A 20,968-nucleotide genomic window follows, 5' to 3' on the forward strand; every position below is an offset into this window, starting at 1 on the left:
ATGCTAGTCGACTTGAAAGCAAGCATTAAACAGCACATAGCCAACATCCCCAATGAGATGCCACGCAAAACTGTGTCATACGCAGTCCTCATTTTCAGAATGCCATTTCAAGTGAAGAAAAGCACACAGAACAATATCTGTATATTTCTAAGTTCTGATATTAAATCTAATCCATCTCATGTTTACAGTGCCAATTTCTCCCCTAGTGGCAGAAATTTGAACAAATTCTTTTTTCTTCTACACGTTGCTTCCCCATACCCTAAATGACATACCCACTGATTTTCACAGTGCTATCTCTAACCGTTTTGATACTAGGATCTCCTGAATAGGGAATCTTATTTTATAATGGTGTATATATAAAGGCAAACCCCCCCCCCCATATAACATGGTACTTCTACATGGTTTCGCACTAACACGATTGATAAATTGCGGCAATCCTTGCATAATACGGTACTTATAACACTGTTTTGCTCTAACATGGTTAGAGAATTTTGGTAAACCTAGCATAACAGGGTATTTTTGAGCTTTTGTGCGGGGGAAACCCTGCTATTGTTGGATGTAATTTTTCAACGTTTCCACTCTTTTTCAATCCCCGCTGCTGACTCGCTAATAATAAAAAAAAAAAAAAAAAAAAATTTCAGAAATCCCTGTATTTTATTCTGTTGGAAAATTTCTGTGTTACGCTCTGTGCTATTGAACTTGTACTTATTGAACTTGTGGAAACATCTAGATTTCAAAGTTTTATTATTATTGGATAGCACACCAGGCCGGCTATACAAAAGATTTAAGTCATCCAAACACTGAAGTTATGTTCCTACTGCCACAGTTGTAATACAACTTCTTTCATTCAGCTGTTAGATCAAGGCATTATATCCACCTTTAAAACTCATTCCATCAGAAAATCCTTACAACAGATTTTGGAAAATGGCTTGCAAATATATTGAAGTAATGAAGGCATGGAAACAATTCTCAATTGTGGACTGTATCAGAATTATAGTTTTATCATTGAAAGAAGTAAAACCGTCAACATTAAATGCGTGGGGGAAAATGTATGGCCAGAGTCAATTCATTCAGGAAATATGATAGAATGGGCAGAAAATGGAATCAGTGCGATAGCAGAACTTGCTACATCGGTAGGAGGGGAAGGTTTTGATGATATGACTACTGAAGTCCTCATGGGTAGCACAGTTTATAGAATTGCCCTCGTTCCCACACGGGCTGGAAAATACCCGAGTTCGAATCCTGTCAATGAAGGGAGGAATTTTTATGGGTCTTTTTCACAAAGTGGCTGAGTTAGTTGGGCTTGGGCGAGGTTACCATGGTTTTTTCTCCCGGAAACTTGTTTTCTTCTTCCAGCTAAACAGAAATCGACCCGAGGACACACAAATTACAGACATATACACAGAGTAACATGGCCTTAATCGCTGATTCTCATAAAAAAATGAAAAAAGATATGATTACTGAAGATATTCAAGAATTATTGGTAGAAAATGAAGCCAGTGTTAGTGGATTTTGTGAAAATGGCATCGGAGATCAAATCAATTGAGATCATGATATCGCAGACGAAAATTTTCAACTTCCAAATTTTACACTAAAAAGCATAGGGGAAGGCATAAAGTTAGCAGAGCAATTAGAATCTTATTTTTTAAATGCAGATTCTTGAATGAAAACAGCCCAAAGTTAAAAAGATAGCTTCAAAAATGCTTAGTTCCATATGACAAAATTCACAAAGATTTATCAAGTAAAAGCAAACAAACCCAGATTAATGATTTTTTTAAAGAGAGGAGAAGATACACGAATCTAGAATGGTGTATTTTTGTTAGTTTTTGTTAATGAAATAGTGTATTTTTTTAGCTTTTGGAACATAACCCCCCTTTTTGTACTTTTTCTTAGTCCCGTATAATGGTTTCGCACAACATGACATTTTACAGGAACCTAATAACCGTGTTATACAAGGGTTACTTGTATATATATATATACAGGGTGTCTCAAAAATATTGGTACAAACATTTAGGGAAGGTAGGTAACATCTAAAGGAATGTGAATCGCATAGGAACCCATAACCAGAAACGTCACCGTAAGTCGGTACATGGCACTGTTCATCAGTTTGCGAGAGGGAAAATTTCTGGTTTACACATTCAAGCAGTAGTCGCTTCATGAAGAGTATGCATCGATATACGAACTGTGAGGTAGCAAACATGCACCTAGTGTATGGATTAGCAGAGGGCCCACACAGTGTGCCCCCCCATGCAGCACAAATCACTTTGCAATAAATGTGTGGGCAGGTATAGTCAGTGACTGCTTAGTCGGCCCATACCTGTTACCATCCCGCATTAACTCTGCTAAATATCGGATCTTTCTTGAACAAGTTCTACTAGGGTTACTTGACAATGTTCCAGCAAATGTGAGATGCAACATTTAGTTTCAACATGATGGGGCACCTGCCCATTATGGAAATTGTACACGTTGGCACTAATGATATTAAGAGTAGGAGACCAGCGGAATTACTTAACAAGTACAGGTCACTGTTGAAAAAAAGCCGTGAAGTAGGGTTGAATTTGAAAGTATCTGCAATTCTGCCCAGACACGATAGGAGGGAGTATATGATGAGAGCCTTGTCGATCAATTCGGCCCTGGAAAGATTGTGCAAGGCTCAAGAGGTAGAATTTTTTTCAGCCTGGACTGTAGTTGTTAACAGGAGAGATTGCTTCTACAGGGATGGGATACACTTAAATAGAAAGGGTGCAAGAATATTTGCTGATGCTATCGAGGCAGTGTTAGGTGGGTCGGAAAACTGCTAGCTTGGGGGGAGACAAAGACTAATAGATTAACAGTAGCCACTGGCAGAGGTGAAAGAGATTCTTGCACTGCTTCTATTGGAATGAGCAGAAGCCTGAAAAACAAGATGCAGGATATTTCAGAGACTGCTGGAAGTCATTGCGGTACAAGTAAACACATGGGTTGTGTTAGGGTAGCTAAGAACAGAAACAGGTGCATGTATACTTGCGTGTACACCAATGCTAGGAGTTTAGTAAATAAATTTGATGAATCTGAGGTATTGCTCAAAACATCAAAGGCAGATATTGTTGGGATATCAGAGATTTGGTGTCACACAGATATAAGGAATGCAAAACTGGAATTTGGGGAGTACAACATCTACAGAAAGGATAGACAGGATAGGAAGGGAGGAGGGGTTATGCTATTAGTTAAGAAACACAAAATCCAAGGAAGTGAAGCCAGTCGACATCGATGGACAGGGCAGTGTCGAGTCAGTTTGGTGTGACATAAGCATAGGTAAATCAAAATTGAGAGTAGGAGTGTGCTATAGGCCTAATGACTCTGATGAGTATAATAAGATACTGTACAGGGAAATAGAATGGGCCAATAAATCAGAGAGTCTTATAATGGGGGATTTTAATTTCCCAGATATTGACTGGAATTTGTGGGTTGGTCACTCACACACTAGCAAGGCTTTTGTGGATTTATTGGATGATTGTTTTCTATACCAGCACGTTCGGGAGGCAACTAGAGGGAGTAATACTCTTGATCTGATTATCAGTAGTGATTCTTCATGCATTAAGAATCTGCAGATAAAGGAACCACTAGGTAGCAGTGATCACAGTGTGCTGAAGTGGGATTTACTCAAGGAGGTAACTACCATCAGAGGTAAAGGGAAGGGTTTTTGCTTTCGTAAAGGCGACTATGATGGTCTCAAACAGTATTTAAATTCTATACAGTGGGACCAACTGATGATGTTACCAACAGCAAATTCAAAATGGGAAGCATTCAAGGAACTAATCTTGGAAGCTACCAGGCTTTACATACTAACCAAGAAATATTGTTCAAGGTTCAGGCCTAAATGGTTGTCAGATGAACTAATGAGACATATGGCAGAGAAGAAAAATGCATGGGATACATACAAATTAATGGGTGACATGGAAGCCTATGATAGATATAAGTTGGTCTGTAACCAAGTCACAAAGGAGATTAGGCAGGCAAAGGCAGATTATGAGAAATCCTTGGCAAAGGATGCAAAGAAAAACAGAAAAGAGTTCTTTACCTATTTAAACTCAAGAAGGAAAGGGATGAATCAGATTGGTCCACTGGATGTTGATGGTTCAACAGTTCAGGATCCGGCTCAGGTGGCTAACAATCTAAACAAGTATTTTGCATCTACATTCACACATGAGGAGTTATTCAGGAAGGGGAATGTCGTAGGTGAAGTAAACATTGGCAGTGAGCTAGATGATTTTCGAATAACTGAAAGGAAAGGCACCCGGGGTGGATGGATCTATCCAGTTATATTAAAGGAGGCAGCAAAGGAAGTAAGCAAACCCCTAGCCATAATTATGAGAGCTTCTTTGGACTCAGAGGAGGTACCCATAGACTGGAGATGTGCAAATGTAACCCCAATTCACAAAGGAGGATCAAAGGCTGACACAAGTAATTATAGACCTGTTAGTTTAACTTCGGTTCCAGGAAAATTAATGGAGGCACTGGTTAAAGAAGCACTGCAGGATCATCTAGACAAGAAATCAGTTATAGCTCAGACACAGCATGGTTTTGTTAAGGGCATGTCTTGTCTGACCAATTTGATTGGATACTCTGATGTAGTCACAAAAGAACTGGATGCAGGGAATAACTTTGATATTATATATTTGGATCTTAGAAAGGCTTTTGATACTGTTGCGTATGGAAGACTGCTGCACAAATTGGAGCAGTGTGGCATTGGAGGCAAATTGCTGCTATGGATAAAGGGATGGTTGAGTGGCAGAAGACAGAGTGGTAATCAATGGACACTGCTCAACGTGGACTAATGTTATTAGTGGAGTTCCTCAGGGTTCAGTGTTGGGTCCATTGTTGTTTTCTGTATTTATAAATGATACTGATGATGGTATATCAAGCTTAATGTCCAAGTTTGCAGATGATACAAAGGTTGGCAGGGTTGTTAAGGACACTACTAATGCTATGCTGCTGCAACAGGATCTGGAAAGGTTGAGCAGATGGGCTGAGAGGTGGCAAATGAAGTTTAACATTGACAAATGTAAAGTACTACATATGGGAAACAGTAACCCCAGATCAACATATCAACTCTGTGGTACTACGCTGACAGTGGCAGAGAATGAAAAGGACCTGGGGGTAATTGTGCAGGCAGATATGAAGTTCTCTGAGCAGTGCAGACGAGCTGCAAGAGTAGCTCATGGTGTCTTGTCAATGATATACAGGAATTTTTCTAGCAGGGATAGGGATGTGATTATTCCATTGTATAAGGCACTGGTTAGGCCACACCTTGAGTACTGTATACAGGTCTGGAGGCCTCATTTCAAGAAGGATGTAGAGCTGCTGGAACGAGTAGGGCAACAAGATTAGTGAATGGAACAAAGGGTTGCTCTTACGAAGAAAGGCTTAAGTTTTGCAAATTACAGAGTCTGAAGACTAGGCATCGGCGAGGTGATCTGATAGAGGTGTATAAGGCTTTGAATGGCTTGAGCATGCTCAATGCCGATGGGATTCTTCCTCTTGCTCAGAATAATCGCCTGAGAGGGCATAAATTCAAATTGAGGAAGGACAGATATCGGATAGATGTGCGGAAATTTGCCTTTAGCCAGCAGGCAGTTGATTTGTGGAATAGACTTCCATCACTTGTTGTTGAAGTTGATAGCCTAAACAAATTTAAGGCTCAGTTGGACAGGTATTTCGAACGAACGGAGGGGTGAAATGGGAGTAGTGATGTTTTTTTTTGGCTGATGCTGAATAAGCTTGCTTTCTTGCATCATATGCCTCTAGTAATGCTAATGCGTGTTCGTGACCATTTGAACAGGCGTTTTGGGCGTCGATGGATTGGCCGTGGTGGACCCATTGCCTGGCCCCCACGCTCACCTGGTTTATCGAGCCTTGATTTCTTTCTGTGGGTGGGGGTCCTCAAATCTATCGTGTATGAATCGCCTGTGGAGAAGGAAATGGATCTCGTGGAGAGACTCGTCGGTGCTACTGCTACTGTCAAAGAAACTCCAGGTGTGTTCGACCTTGTCCGCCAATCCATGCTGAGTCGATGTCATGCATGCATCGCGTCTCATGGTGGAACCTTTGAGCATCTGTTGTAACATCATGAAATGCATCCATCTCTTACTCCATTGTTAATATTATGTCAAATAAATGTTTTCTACTAATTGCTGTCTTGTGTCATTTCTGCTTCTTGTGCCTCTGCTACTACTTTTCCGTGACGTTTCCGGTTATGGGTTCCTATGCAATTCACATTCCTTTAGATGTTACCTACCTCCCCTAAACGTTTGTACCAATATTTTTGAGACACCCTGTGTATATATATATTTTTTTCCCGTGAAAGAAGAAATCTTCATCTAATAATACACATAACTGCAAAATGATACCATAGGTTTACAATAGTAATTATAGCCCATGCTTCATCTAATAATACTCATAACAGCAAAATGATACCATGGGTTTACAATAGTAATTATAGCCCATGCGTGGAGGGAAGGATGTAAGGTACAGCTCACTCTTGTGCACACGTTTGGGAAAAAATTAATTTAGATATTCATAAAAATTTATTTACAGAACATAAAAAGATCAACAAATAAGCATATATTTACATGTAACACAATTGCACATTACAATTATATAACACTTTAGTGTTCTGTGCACATATTCTACATAGGTTGCAGTTTAACTCACAGACTTAGTCATTCTGTGGAGGAGAAAAGCACAAAAAAACTATTCAGCATTTTATGTCACAAATTTCTGCAGTCAGTACATGCTAAGAAGTTCCATATTAAGGCTTCTTATTCTGCTATAGAAAATGAAATGGATCCACCTCTAGTTGAGACATCTTTGACCACAGGCTTCATCTGTAGCAAACTTTTCATAGGTAGCATTCAGATCCTGAATTCTTTGAAGGAGCTGGTATGGCAAAAAGGTGTGTGTCTGGGAAAGCTTAGTTCTTAGTGGCAGGTGAGATACACCAACTACACTGGTCCCAGATATTTGGAGTTGAGATGAGCCCTGCTAGCATTTTAACTGCAGTAATCAGTCTAATGTTTTCAATTATTTTCTGGAAAAAATCTGGGCATTTTGAGGGATAGCATTAGTTGAGGCATACGATGCAAGAAAGAAAGCTTATATGGCATCATCCAAAAAAAAAAAAAAACCTTCCCATTTCACCCATTCATTCATTCCAAATGTTTGTGTAGTTCTGCATTGAATTTATTTAAGCTGTGATCTTTCACAGCAGATGGAAGTTTGTACCAGCAATCAAACACCCTCTGGCTAAAGGCAAATTTCCACACATCTATTCTACAACTGTCTTTCCTCAATTTGAATTTATGTTCTCTCAGGTGATTAATATGGGCAAGAGAAAGAATTCCACTGGCATTGAGCTTGCTCTAAACATTCAAGGCCTTATACACCTCAATCAGATCCCTAGTCTCCAAACACTGCAATTTGCAGAGTATAAGCCTTTCTTCGTAAGAGCAACCTTTGTTCTATTCACCAATCTCATTGCCCTTTTCTGTACTTGTTCAAGTAGCTCAACATCCTCCATATAATGAAGCCTCCAGACCTGTATACAGTACTCAAGGTGTGGCCTGACCATTGCCTTATACAAGGCGATAATCACCTACTTATCCCTGCTAGAAAAATTCCTGTATATCATTGACAAGATACCATCAGTTACTCTTGCAGACTGTCTGCATTGCACAGAAAACTTCATATCTGACTGCACAATTACCCCAGGTCTTTTTCATTTTCCACTACCATGAGTGTAGTTCTTGCTCAGAATAATCACCTGAGAGGGCATAAATTCAAATTGAGGAAGGACGGATGTCGGATAGATGTGCGGAAATTTGCCTTTAGCCAGCGGGCAGTTGGTTTGTGGAATAGACTCCCATCGCTTGTTGTTGCAGTTGATAGCCTAAATAAATTTAAGGCTCAGCTGGACAGGTATTTCGAACGAACGGAGGGGTGAAATGGGAGTAGTGGTTGTTTTTTTTTTTTTTTTGGCTGATGCTGAATAAGCTTGCTTTCTTGCATCATATGCCTCTAGTAATGCTAATGCTAGTACCACACAGTTGATATGTCACTCTGGGGTTATTGCTACCTATATGCAGTACTTTACATTTGTTAATGTTAAAATTCAGTTGCCACCTCTCAGCCCATCTGCTCAATTTTTCTAGATCCTGTTGCAGTAGTGTACTGTCAGCAGTGTCATTAACAACCCTGTCAACCTTTGTATCATCTGCAAACTTGGACATTAAACCTGATATACACACCCAGGATTCTGATCATTCTTCTCTTTTTTGATGATTCTCTTCTTCCTCTCTCTCTCTCTCTCTCTCTCTCTCTCTCTCTCTCTCTCTCTCTCTCTCTCTCTCTCTCAGGATAACTCAGAATTTTTTTTGGCTAGTTAGTGCAGCATAACCCTCAGGCTTCCTTGCACCATATGCCTAATAATAATAATAATACCTTCATCAATATCATTAATAAATACAGAAAACAACAATTGGCCCAACACTGAACCATGGGAAACTCCACTAATAACATTAGTCCACAAAGAGCAGTGCCCATTGATTACCACTCTCTGTCTACTCCCACTCAACCATCCCTTTATCCATTGCAGCAATTTGTCCTTAATGCCATACTGCTACAATTTGTACGGTAATCTTCCATGTGGCACAGTATCAACAGCTTTCCTAAAAACCAAGCATATGATATCAAAATTATTTTTTGTATCCAGTTCCTTTGTGACTGCATAATAGCATCCAATCAAATTGGTCAGACAAGACTTTCCTTAAACAAACCCATGCTCTGGAATTATAACTGCAGTCTTGTCTGGATGGTTCTGCATTCTTTAACCAGAGACTCCCTTAATTTCCCTGGAAGAGATGTTAAACTAACAGGTCTGTAATTACTCGTGTCACCCCTTTGTGAATTGGGCACACATTTGCACATCTGGATTCCATGGGGACCTCCACCGAGTCCAAAGAAGCTCTCATAATATTTCCTTTGCTGCCTCCTTTAATATAACTGGATAGATCCCATCCACGCCAGGTGCTTTTCTTATGTTTAACTTCAACAATTTCTCCTCCACTTTTCTCACAGTTATTACAAAATCATTTAGCTCCCTGCCAGAGTTTGAAACTTCTTGCATTCCCTTTACTGAATATCTCTTCATGTTTGAATGTAGATGTGAAATACTCATTTAGTTTGTCAGCTATCTGAGCAGTATCATCCACAGTTGAACCATCAAAATCAAGTGGAACGATCTGATTTATCCTCTTCCTTCTAGAGTTTACATAATTAAATAACTCTTCATTGTTTTTCTTTGCATCTTTTGCCAAGGATTTCTCGTAATCTGCTTTCACCTGTCTAACTGCCTTTGTGACTTCATTACGGACCAGCTTATATCTAATATAAGTTTCTGTGTCACTTATTAATTTATATGCATCTCATACATTTTTTCTTCTCTGCCACGATTCTCATTAGTTCAGCTGACATCCATTTAGGCCTAAATCTTGAACAATATTTCTCAGTTGGAACAAAAAGCCTAGTAGCTTCCAAGATTACCTCCTTGAATGCTTCCCATTTAGAATTTTCTGTTGGTAACATCATCAGTTGGTCCCATTGTATAGAATTTAAAAATTGTCTGTGACCACTGTAAACTGTCTGTGTCATCTTTATGAAAGGAAAAGCCCTTCCCCTGATACAGGGCCGGATTTAAACTTGTTGTGGCCCTAAACTATAACATGTATGAGATCCATCTCTCTTACAGTTCACCTATGATAATATTAAAAAATATATTTTTTTAGGATGGAGCAAGGCTCCATGTAATGTGAGCCCCTAAGCTGTAGCTTGTTCAGTTTATGTGTAAACCCAGCCCTGCCATGATGGTAGTTACATCTGTGAGTAAATGCAAAATCAGTACGCTGTGATCACTGCTACCTTTACCTGCAGATTCTTAATGCATGAAGAATCACTGCTAATAATCAGATCAAGAGTATTACTCCCTCTAGTTGCCTCCCGAACATGCTACTGTACAAAATAATCATCCAATAAATCCACAAAAGCCTTGCTAGTGTGCGAGTGACCAATCTACAAGTTCTAGTCTATCTAGGAAATTAAAATCCCCCATTATAAAATACTATGATTTACCGGCCCACTCCATTTCTCTGTACAGTTGTTCATTGTACTCATCAGAGTCACTAGGCCTATAACACACTCCTACTCTCAATTTTGCTTTCATAGTGCTTATGTAACACCAAACTGACTCAACATTGCACTGTCCACCCATGTCAACTGGATACACTTCCTTAGATTTTATGTTTTTTTTAACTAAAAGCATAACCCATCCTCCCTTCCTATACACATTGTACTCCCCAAATTCCAATTCGGCATTCCTTATATCTATGTGACACCACATCTCTGATATCCCAACAATATCTGCCTTTGATGTTTTGACCAGCATTTCAAATTCATCAAATTTATTTACTAAACTCCTTGCATTGGTGTACATGCAACTATGCATGCACCTGTTCTTACTCTTAGTTACCCTAACACAGTACATGTATTTACTTGTTCCATAAAGAGCAGCAGTAAAACTGCTGTTCATTCCAATAGAAGCAGTGCAAGAATCACTTTCACCTCTGCCAGCGGCTACTGTTAATTGATTAGACTGTGCATCCCACCAGGCTAGCAGTTTTCAGACCCATCTAGCACTGCCTTGATAGCATCAGTAAATATTCTTGTACCCATTCTATTTAAGTGCATCCCATCCCTGTAGAAGCAGGCTGCTGCAAGTGCTGAAATTCTGTTTCGGGGAGGGTTGGCCTTGGAGGTTTTCCACCTCAGAAGTCAGTATCACTAGCATACAGGCACTTCAGATAAGTTGGTGCTGCTGATCTTTAGATCTCTAAACTATGGAGAAAGGGCAGATACAAAAATCTTAGAATATAGTTCCTGGATGTGCAAGCAAAAAGTGTTTCATCTGCCACCTTAGTTGATGCAGTTTGAGATACAGTCTTTTCATGTGTCTGTGAAACTGCAGCTTTGGATCAAACGTCACATCCAGATCAGTGTTGAAGATGAGAATTTGAGTTCTCCGTATTGCAGGAGTGACTTGAATGGATTGTTCTTGAGTATGTTACTAGAATATAATTACTCACTTATATCTCCCAAGTTTTGATGAAAAGAACTGAGATGGGAAGGAAGAAAATGAATTTTTGAAGACATCTGGCAGCCACAGATATGCACTGCCAAATGTCTTTGAAAATTCAATTTCTTCATTCCCATGAACACCAGAGATTCATAATTATCTTCTTTCTTTTTACTAAGAAATCCATACACAACTGCTTTAAACAATTGCCAAGCTGCAGTTCAGTATGCTGTGGTTTTGTTTCAAATACATCATTTTTGAGAAGTTTCTTTATTTGAGGGCAAATGAAATTACTGATGGGAATGTGTTTCTATTGTGCAGAAAACTTCTTTTAAACTTAATTTTGAGGAACCAGCAAATATATGCCATTCATTAAGACTGCGTTCAATGCCCAGTTCATTCAGAAAACATACTCTGTTCCTGTAATTATAGTTCTGTGATATACTGTAATTTTAGTTCCTGCTTCAAGTAATTTTCACTGTTGTAATCTACAACAAAGGAATTCTGCTTGCTCTTTATGAAAAATATTTTCCTTATATTATAATATCCCTTGGTAGTCCAAATCTGTTGATGTGAAATGTCCGGCAAAGTCTGCAATACAATAATCCTCGCTATATTCATCACTGCATTCTTTATCCTATGATTTTGGGGGATCTAGTATTGGTAGATCTTCATTATGTGGAACAGGCTTTATTGCGGATGATATATTGGGATATTTGATGCTCTTCTTGCTTTTTCTGGATATCTCTAATATTTCTGTCATACAGAAATATTTCTGTCAATGTGGTTGCACAGTTCTCACCATGACACAGGAGTAGCAAAATGCATACTATTAATATTTTCAGTTAGACACATCCTAAGGATCTGTGGTGCAGGTAATACAGCACATATGTGGAGCCCAAGTTTTGTCCTAATCACCAACCTGGCAACCAAAGTACAAAAAATATGCACATTTAGTAATACTGTCGATTTTCTTCCTCTGGGATTTTCTGTAAACCAGTGCTACTCAAAGCGTGGTCCACAACAAGATAAGTATGGAAACTGAGAGTAATTCATTTTTACTGTATTTTACAAAGGTATCGGTCCATGACAGATTGGAAATAAAAGAAATTGGTTCTTCAACACAGATAATTTGAGAAGCACTGCTGTAAACTATCCACGCACATAGCAGAAACTGTCAAAGTGATTCAGACACTTCCTTTGCTTCTGCATAAACATTTTAATAATAAAATGCTAAGCAAAACACAGAAGAAACAAACAATATGCAATAGATATAGAGATAAACTATATATGTACTCACAATACAACTATCTTTTTGTTACTGAAAAAAGGGAGAGGCGGGAGGCAAACAAGCAAAATTGAACATGTTAACTTAGTAGTTAACCCTCACCAACATTGGTGCCATCTATGAGCATATGCAAACATTATTATTTGCAGGTAATACAACAGATCTATTTCCCTAACTTGTAGTAAGATATAGGATTACGTGTAGACACAAAAACCTGTAAATGTAGAAATTGTGACATGACGTGAAGTTTTAAGAATGCTTAAAAGAAGCTCCTAAAAACCAAATTTTATGCAAAATCTATGCATAAAAGATATATTAGTAGAGGTAAAAATAATGTTGGAAAGTACTTTTGGTCTATATATTCCTCCCCCTTCTCATCAGCTTAGTAGTTTTCTGAATTACCTTGCCCTTGAAGGTATTAACAAACACTCTTGCACCCACTTTCTATTAGTGCATCCTGTCTCTATAAAAAGTCTCTTAACAAGTGCAGACCATGCAAAGTAAAATTTTATACCATTAGGCTTCCACAATTTCCTCAGGCATGAATTAACTGAAAATATTCTTACCATAAATTTCCTCCTATTGTACCTCATCAAAATTTCACACTTTCAAATTCAGCCTTAACTAATAGCTTTTTCTGAACATTACCTCATAACTATGAAGTAAAGCCTCAGATTTTATTTTATTTATCATTTTTATTAAGCTTATCTTATTTTATCATTTTATATAGTAATCATTGTATAACAGACACTCAGAAAAACTGATCACATGCCGGAACCATCCTTTCATCTTAAAATTTCTTAGACACGAGTGATATGCGATATTTATATTATAAGCTGATTATACATATCCTAAGTGTTCATGTTCACAGAGATATAATCTAAACATTCTTACCTTTGTTCCATACCATTCAGTAGATGACACATTACTCATTTGCATGATGCCTTGAAAATATTTTTCTTCATTAAAGTCATTTTCATTTAAGAAATAAACATAAATATCATAGGACAGCACTGACAGTGCATTATTACACAAATATGGTTTTGCATTTCGAAAGGTACCAATATTTCCATGCTGATATTCTACTCTTGTGATTGCATGATTGTAATATAGGTGCAAAAAAGGAGATATATTAACAGGAAACTCCATATTGCAACCACCAGGTACAGGTGCTGAAAATAAAAGAAATTATTATCACTATTATTATTATATCAGTTGATCAGAACGGGTAACTACAATTATTTTCATTCCCAGATTACATAACTGTTCATTAACAGAAGACACTTGAGAATATATATACTGCATATACATATTCCTAGGTCAGCGATATATCAACTAGAAAGGAGATTAAAAAAAACCCAGCTCCATGAAGAAAACTTTTATGTCTGCACCCAGACGCATTAATGAACAAACTGAAAATATACCAATACTTCCAGATGACTGAATCCATTTAAAAAAAAGTTGGTTATTCTATCTAAAAGTAGATTATGTGTTAATTCAGTTGCTGACCATTCCCCACCCAATGAAAATCTTACATATAAAGTAGTTATCAAAAAGTTTCTGGCTCTTTTCAGAAAAATAAAACATTAAATCTGTGTTAATTTTAGGATAACATATGTATATAATGGAAGGAAATTTGTGTTATTGCCATTTCAGATATATCTTGTTTGGACAGGGATAATAATATATAATTTTTTGTGGATATAATATATACTGTAATTTCAATCAAGACTACTCCATGTCAAATTCGGTCAAGTTTGTTGTTGAGTGGATTATACACAAAATAAGAAATTAAATATAAACAGGCACTTACACCTACACTCATGAATTTTAGTGCTCAGGAAACAAGTTATGACCCACCCATCCAAACTAACAAAAAGTCACCCACCTACCATTAATATGAGAATTTGGAAACGTACAACTAACTTTGAATAAGTTCCAAAAAAAGACAAGTCAGTTAAAATCAACAAACATGGACAAACTAAACTTTGATCAAAAGCTTGTTTGGGAATACAACTCATTTTTCAAAAAGCTCCATCCATCTTGGGGCCAAGGTATTTTGCAATTTTAACGGATTTGGCATCTTTGAAATCTTTTGGCATCTCATTTGAAATACACATTAGCTGTAAATTTCATATTCCCGTGTTAATAGCATATGGATGCCTTTTCTTTGGTTTGGTTGGGAGTGTGGGTTGTAACTTATTTCTCAACAAGCACTAAAATTCACAAGTGTAATTTCATATAAAAAAAATGAAGGTAAGTGCCAGTTTATATTTTAAGCTCTCTCTCTCTCTCTCGGCACCTCCGTAGCGAGGTGGGCAGCAGCAGCAGTGCGTAGCACACGCTTCTTGATTAGACCGGGGTTCGAGCCGGTGACCACCAAATACGGAGGATGCGGAAAGGTCAGGGAATGAACACCGCATATTCCCGGAGCAATATGGAATTAGTTGTTAATGCTCTTAAAAACCAAATAACAACAACTCTCTCTCTCTCTCTCTGAGCAATGATTCTTTAACACTAGAAATATGGCAGTAGTCATTTTAGCTGTTGAATGTTTTAAGTTAATGCAGCTTTTTTAATATACAGTATATAATACTTTTTGGTGTATTAATGGCTTTATTAAAATATGCTTTTCAACATATTTTATGAATAAAATTAATTTTTTTAAAAATTACTTTTAATAATTAAAACAATTTATTTTATACATAAAATATGTTGAAAAGCATATTTTAATAAAGTCATTAATTCACTTAAAATTATTTTATATGTAAAAAAAAGTTACAGTGTGATATGTTAAGCAGCAGTCAATTTGACCATAATAACATTAACTGAACTATCCATATTAAAATGCTACATTATTGCTTTGTATTTATGTTCAAATACAATTTCCATGCATCTGCAGTCAGTGAAAGTAAACAGATATGACATTAATTTTTTGGTGCATAAAGCTTAGGCTGTTGTATAATTGTAGAAGTGGGTGGTTGGAATAAATTCAAGGAAGAACTAGACAAACTATTCGAGAGATGGATAGGTGATATTGGAAGGGTTTTTTGGCTGATGCTTTATAAACTTACTTTCTTGCATATTTTCCCACTAGTAATACTAACAGTGCTAATTTCTTTCAGTTATGCTACTTATGATATGAAATCAGACTGTGTCTAGATAGTGGCATAGACAGGGTAGGGTCAGCAGGTACACTGTACCCCATGAGGCCTCCAGACCTGTATGCAGTACTCAAGGTAAGGCTTGACTACTGCCTTATACAAGGGGATAATCACCTCCTTATCCCTGCTAGCAAAATTCCTGTATATCACTGATAAGAACTCATCAGTTGCTCTGGCAGCCTGTCTGTCCTGCTCAGAAAACTACATATCTCACTGCACAATTATCCCTGGGTCTTTTTCATTCTCCACTACCCTGAGTGGAGTACTGCACAGTTAATATGCTACTCTGGGGTTACTGCTACCCATATGCAGTACTTTGCATTTGTCAATGTTAAACTTCAGTTGCTACCTCTAATCCCATCAGCCCAACTTTTCTAGATCCTGTTGCAATAGCATACTGTCATTAACAACCCTGCCAACCTTTGTATCATCTAAAAAAATTGGACATTAAGCCTGATATACTTTCATCAATATCATTGATAAATATACAAAACAACCATGGGCCCAACACCAATCCCTGGGAGAGTCCACTAATAGCATTAGTCCATGAAGAGCAGTGTCCACCGATTACCACTCCTTGTCTTCTTCTACTCAACTGTCCTTTTATCCATTCTAGCAACTTGCCCTTAATACCACACTGTGCCAATCTGTACAGCAGTTTTCCACATGCAACAGTATCAAAAGCTTTCCTGAAATCCAAGTATATACTATCAAAATTATATTTTGCATCTAGTGCTTTTGTGACTGCATCACAGTATACAATCAAATTGGTCAGACAGACTTCCCCTTAACAAATCCATGGTGTGTCTGAATTATTACTGCAGTCTTCTTTAGATGATCCTGGAAAGGTTCTTTAACCAGTGACTCCATTATTTTCCTCAGAACAGAAACTAAACTAACAGGTCTGCAATCACTCATATCACCCTTTGATCCCCCTTTGTGAATTAGGGATACATTTGCACATCTCCAGTTTGTGGGGACCTCCCCGAGTCCATAGATGTCCTCATAATCATGGCTTAGGGCTTGTTTACTTCCTTCGCTGCCTCCTTTAATATAATTGGATAGATCCTATCCACCCCAGGTGCCTTTATGTTTAACTTCAACAATTTCCCCTCCACTTTGCTCTCCGTTATTACAAAATCATTAAGCTCCCTGTTAGAGTTGAATAAGCTTCTGTTCTCTACTTCCCTACAAAATTTGTCATGTGTGAATGCAGATGCAAAATACTCATTCAGTTTGTCAGCTATTTGAGCAGTATCATCAAGAGTCAAATCACAAATATCAAGTGGAACAATCTGATTAATCCCCTTCCTTCTAGAATTTTATAAGTAAAGAAGTCATTGTTGTTTTTCATTGCATCCTTTGTCAAAGATTTCTCATAATCTACCTTCGCTTGCCTAACCTCCTTTGTGACTTTATTACAGACTAGTTTATAACACTAGCTTCTGTATCGTCTGATAATATATATGCATTCCATGCATTTTTCTTCTCTGCCACAAGTCTCATTAGTTTATCACATCCATTTAGGCCTAAACCTTGAACGGTATTTCTTAGTTGGTATGAATAGCCTAGTAGCTTCCATGATTAATGCCTTGAATGCTTCCCATTTAGAATTTGCTGTTGGTAACATCATCAGTTGGTCCCACTGTATAGAATTTAAAAACTGTCTGCAATCACTGTAGTCACTCTTACAAAACAAAAACCCTTCCCTTTACCCCTCATGGTACTTACATCTTTAAGTAAATTCCACATCAGTACACTGTGTTCACTGCCTAGTGGTTCCTTTATCTGCAAATGCTTAATGCATGAATAATCACTGCTGATAATCATATCAAGAGTACTACTCCCTCTGGTTGCCTCTCGAACATGCTTCAAACAGAAAACAATCATCCAATAAATCCACAAGTCTTGCTAGTGTGCAAGTGACCAACCACAAGTTCTAGTCAATATCTGGGAAGTTAAAACCCCCCATTATAAGACATTCTGATTTACTGGCCCACTATTTCTCTGTACAATTGTTCATTGTACTCATCAGAGTCATTAGGCCTAAAACACACTCCTACACTTATTTTTGCTTTCCCAGTGCTTATGTCACACCCATTATAAGACATTTTTTCCCCATTGCTAGGCTTATACAGCAAAAGAAAAAGACTTCATCTGCCCATTACTTCAAATAACTTGTCAAAACCTTTAAATTTATTCAAACTATCCTCCTCCACAACATTATGTGGCAATGAAAGAATTAATAAAACTGGTTTTATGTGATTATCAGTACTACAACTGGACTTCCAGTTAAAACAAATTTGCTGCACAAAAACAAATTTAACAAGATGTAAAAGTTGAGAAATGCAAGACGTCACCTGGGGAAAAAAAACGGTGGGAAAAAACGCATAAAAACTAGATATGCAATAATCTATGCATTGTACTCACTTTATAAAGCAATGAGAACAAATTCCTGATAACATTAAAAAATTATTTAAAAATTTATTAACATGAATTTATCTTCATATGTTGAAACCCGACATGACCTGTATATAAATGCAACCTTGTATTTTTTATTTTGAAAATTTCCAAAATTTCTTCACTTACACTCAACAATCTACGGTACTTTCTTATACGCTAGTATGTAAATTTCATGAGTTTGAAATACTGATTGTCATCAAAGGCTGATATTATAAGAGAAATATGGTATCGCTCTGGGATTAAGGATCAGAATTTGAATATGGCAATTATAATGTAGACAAGGCAGGAATGGAGGAGGGGGAGTAATGCTTTCGGTTAAGATGCATACAGACTCAAACAGAACAACCAGTAGACACAAGCTGTCAGTGTAATGTTGAGCCAGTCTGCTGTGACATGCACATTGGGAAAACAAAAATGAGGGTTGGAGTCTCTTACAGGCTAAATGATTGTGACGAGTACAATGAACTACATGGACAGAGTGGGCTGGAAAATCAGAATGTTGTATCATGGGGATTTTAACTTCCCAGATATCAGGTGGAACTGATGGGTCGGCAGCTCACTCATCAGCAATGCATTCCTCAATTTGCTGGACGACTGCTGTCTACACCAACATGTTAGAGATGCAACAAGGGATATCAATGCTCTTGATCTGGTTATCAGCAGTGATTCATCATGTTTTATTAATCATCAGGTTAAGGAACCTTTAGGTGGCAGTGATCACTGCACATTGACATCAAATTTATTCAAACAAGTAACCACAGCAAAGGAAAAGGGAAGGGATTTTCTTTCCATAAAGGCGATTATAACAAGCTCGGATATTGTTAAAACTTTCTTCAGTGGAACCAACTGATGTTGATAAATGCCAAATGAGAAGTGTTTAGAGAGGTGATTTTGGACAGCCCACCAAACTGTTTCATACCGATTAAAAGATATGTTCAAGATTTAGACCAAGGCTAATGTTAGATAAAAGGATGAGTTCAGTAACAGAAAAATCAAATGAATCAGTTGATTATAAATTGTTAAGGGATACAAAACAGAGCCCTATAATAAGTCCAAACTAGTGTGTAATCTAGTTACTCAGGGGGTTAGGCAGGCTTAAGCAAATTATGAAAAGTCCTTGGCAAAGATTCTAAAGAAAAAGGAGCAAGGAAATTTTTGCATGTGTTAACACTAAAAGGAAAGGAACAAATTATGTTGGTCAGCTGTTTATGAATGGTATGACTGTTATCCTTAACAGATTTCTGATAAACTTAATAAATAATTTACATCTACATTCACACTGAAGTTTTTAAATATAAAGTTAACAGAAGACTTGAATACTGAATCAGAGTTAAATGATTTCATAATAACTCTGACCTGTCAGAGTTATTATGAAATCAACCATAGATCTGTCAATTTAAACTCTGTGCCAGGGAAAATAATAGAATCACTAGTTAAAGAAGTCAAGCAAGATCATCTTGACAAGAGTGGAGTCATAAGGGAATCACAGCACAGGTTTACTAATGGAGATCATGCCTTACATATGTTATTAGCATTAGTTGAGGCATATGATGCAAGAAAGCAAGCTTATACAGCATCAGCCAAAAAAAAACAAAAAAAAAAAAAACCCCTTCCCACCTCACCCATCCAGTCACTCCAAATGTTTGTCTAGTTCAACCTTAAATTTATTTAAGCTATCAACTTCCACAACAACATATGGAAGTCTGTTCCGCTGTTCCGGCAATCAACTACCCATTCGCTAAAGGCAAACTTCCACACATCTATTCTACAACTGTCTTTCCTCAATTTGAATCTATGCCCCCTGAGGTTTTTAGTCTGAGCAAGTGGAAGCATCCTGTCAGCATTGAGCCTGCTCAAACCATTCAAGGCCTTATACACCTCAATCAGATCACTTCACAGGTGCCTAGTCTCCAGATGCTGCAACTTGCAGAACTTGAGCCTTTCTTCACAAGCACCTCCTTTGTTCCTCTCCCCAATCTTGTTGCCCTTCTCTGTATTCGTTCTAGCAACTCTACATCCTTCCTAAAATGAGGTCTCCAGACCTGTATGCAGCACTCAAGGTGTGGCCTGATCATTGCCTTATACCAAGGGATAATCACTTTCTTGTCTCTACTAGCAAAATTCCTATATATCATTGACAAAACTCCATGACCTGCTCTGGCAGCCCACCTGCACTGCTCGGTGAACTTCATATCTAACTGCACAATTACCCCCAGGCCTTTTTCATTCTCCACCTCCCTTAGTGTAGTACCACAGAGTTGGTACATTTCTCTTGGGCTACTGCTAACCATATGCATTACTTTGCACTTGTCAATGTTAAACTTCAGTTGCCACTTCTTGCAAACTTGAACATTAAGCCTGATATACCTTCATCGATAAATACACAAAACAACAATGGGCCCAGCACCGAACCCTGGGGTCCCCCAGGGTTCACTAATAACACTAATAACATTAGTCCACGTAGAACAGTGTCCATTTATTACCACTCTCTGCTATCTCCCACTCAACCATCCCTTTATCCATTGCAGTAACTTGCCCTTAATGCTATACTGCTCCAATTTGTACAGCAGTCTTCCATGTGCAATGGATCAAAAGCTCTCCTGAAATCCAAGTATATGATATCAAAATTATTTTTAGCATCTAGTTCATTTGTGACCACATTGTAGTATCCAATCAACAATCAAATTGGTCAGACAAGACTTCCCCTTAACAACCCATGCTGTGTCTGAACTATTGCTGCTGTCTTGTCTAGGTGATCCTGTATCACCTCTGTTTTAAGACTGTGATGTGTGGTGATTCTATTATTTTTCACATCATAAACTTTCGTCCCTGGCAGACATACCCTGGTCCTGTTCCACCTATCCTTTTTGCATAATATATTCCCCATCT

At 37.7% G+C, this 20,968-nt stretch overlaps 1 protein-coding gene across 1 annotated transcript in view; it reads right to left on the reverse strand.

Annotated features, from left to right (window-relative positions):
• The window catches only part of LOC150077522 (transmembrane 7 superfamily member 3-like), a 133,001-nt gene that overhangs the window by 61,865 nt on the left and 50,168 nt on the right, over positions 1 to 20,968 (reverse strand). The window contains exon 3 of the mRNA XM_090385931.1: positions 13,347 to 13,624. Within this exon, the coding sequence (XP_090242057.1) occupies positions 13,347 to 13,624 (278 nt within the window). The remainder of the gene's footprint in view (positions 1 to 13,346; positions 13,625 to 20,968) is intronic.

Source organism: Mastigoproctus giganteus, chromosome 12 (genome assembly GCF_048544385.1).
Source record: "Mastigoproctus giganteus isolate SK-2022 chromosome 12, ASM4854438v1, whole genome shotgun sequence".
In the NCBI taxonomy this organism is placed as follows: Eukaryota; Metazoa; Arthropoda; class Arachnida; order Uropygi; family Thelyphonidae; genus Mastigoproctus; species Mastigoproctus giganteus.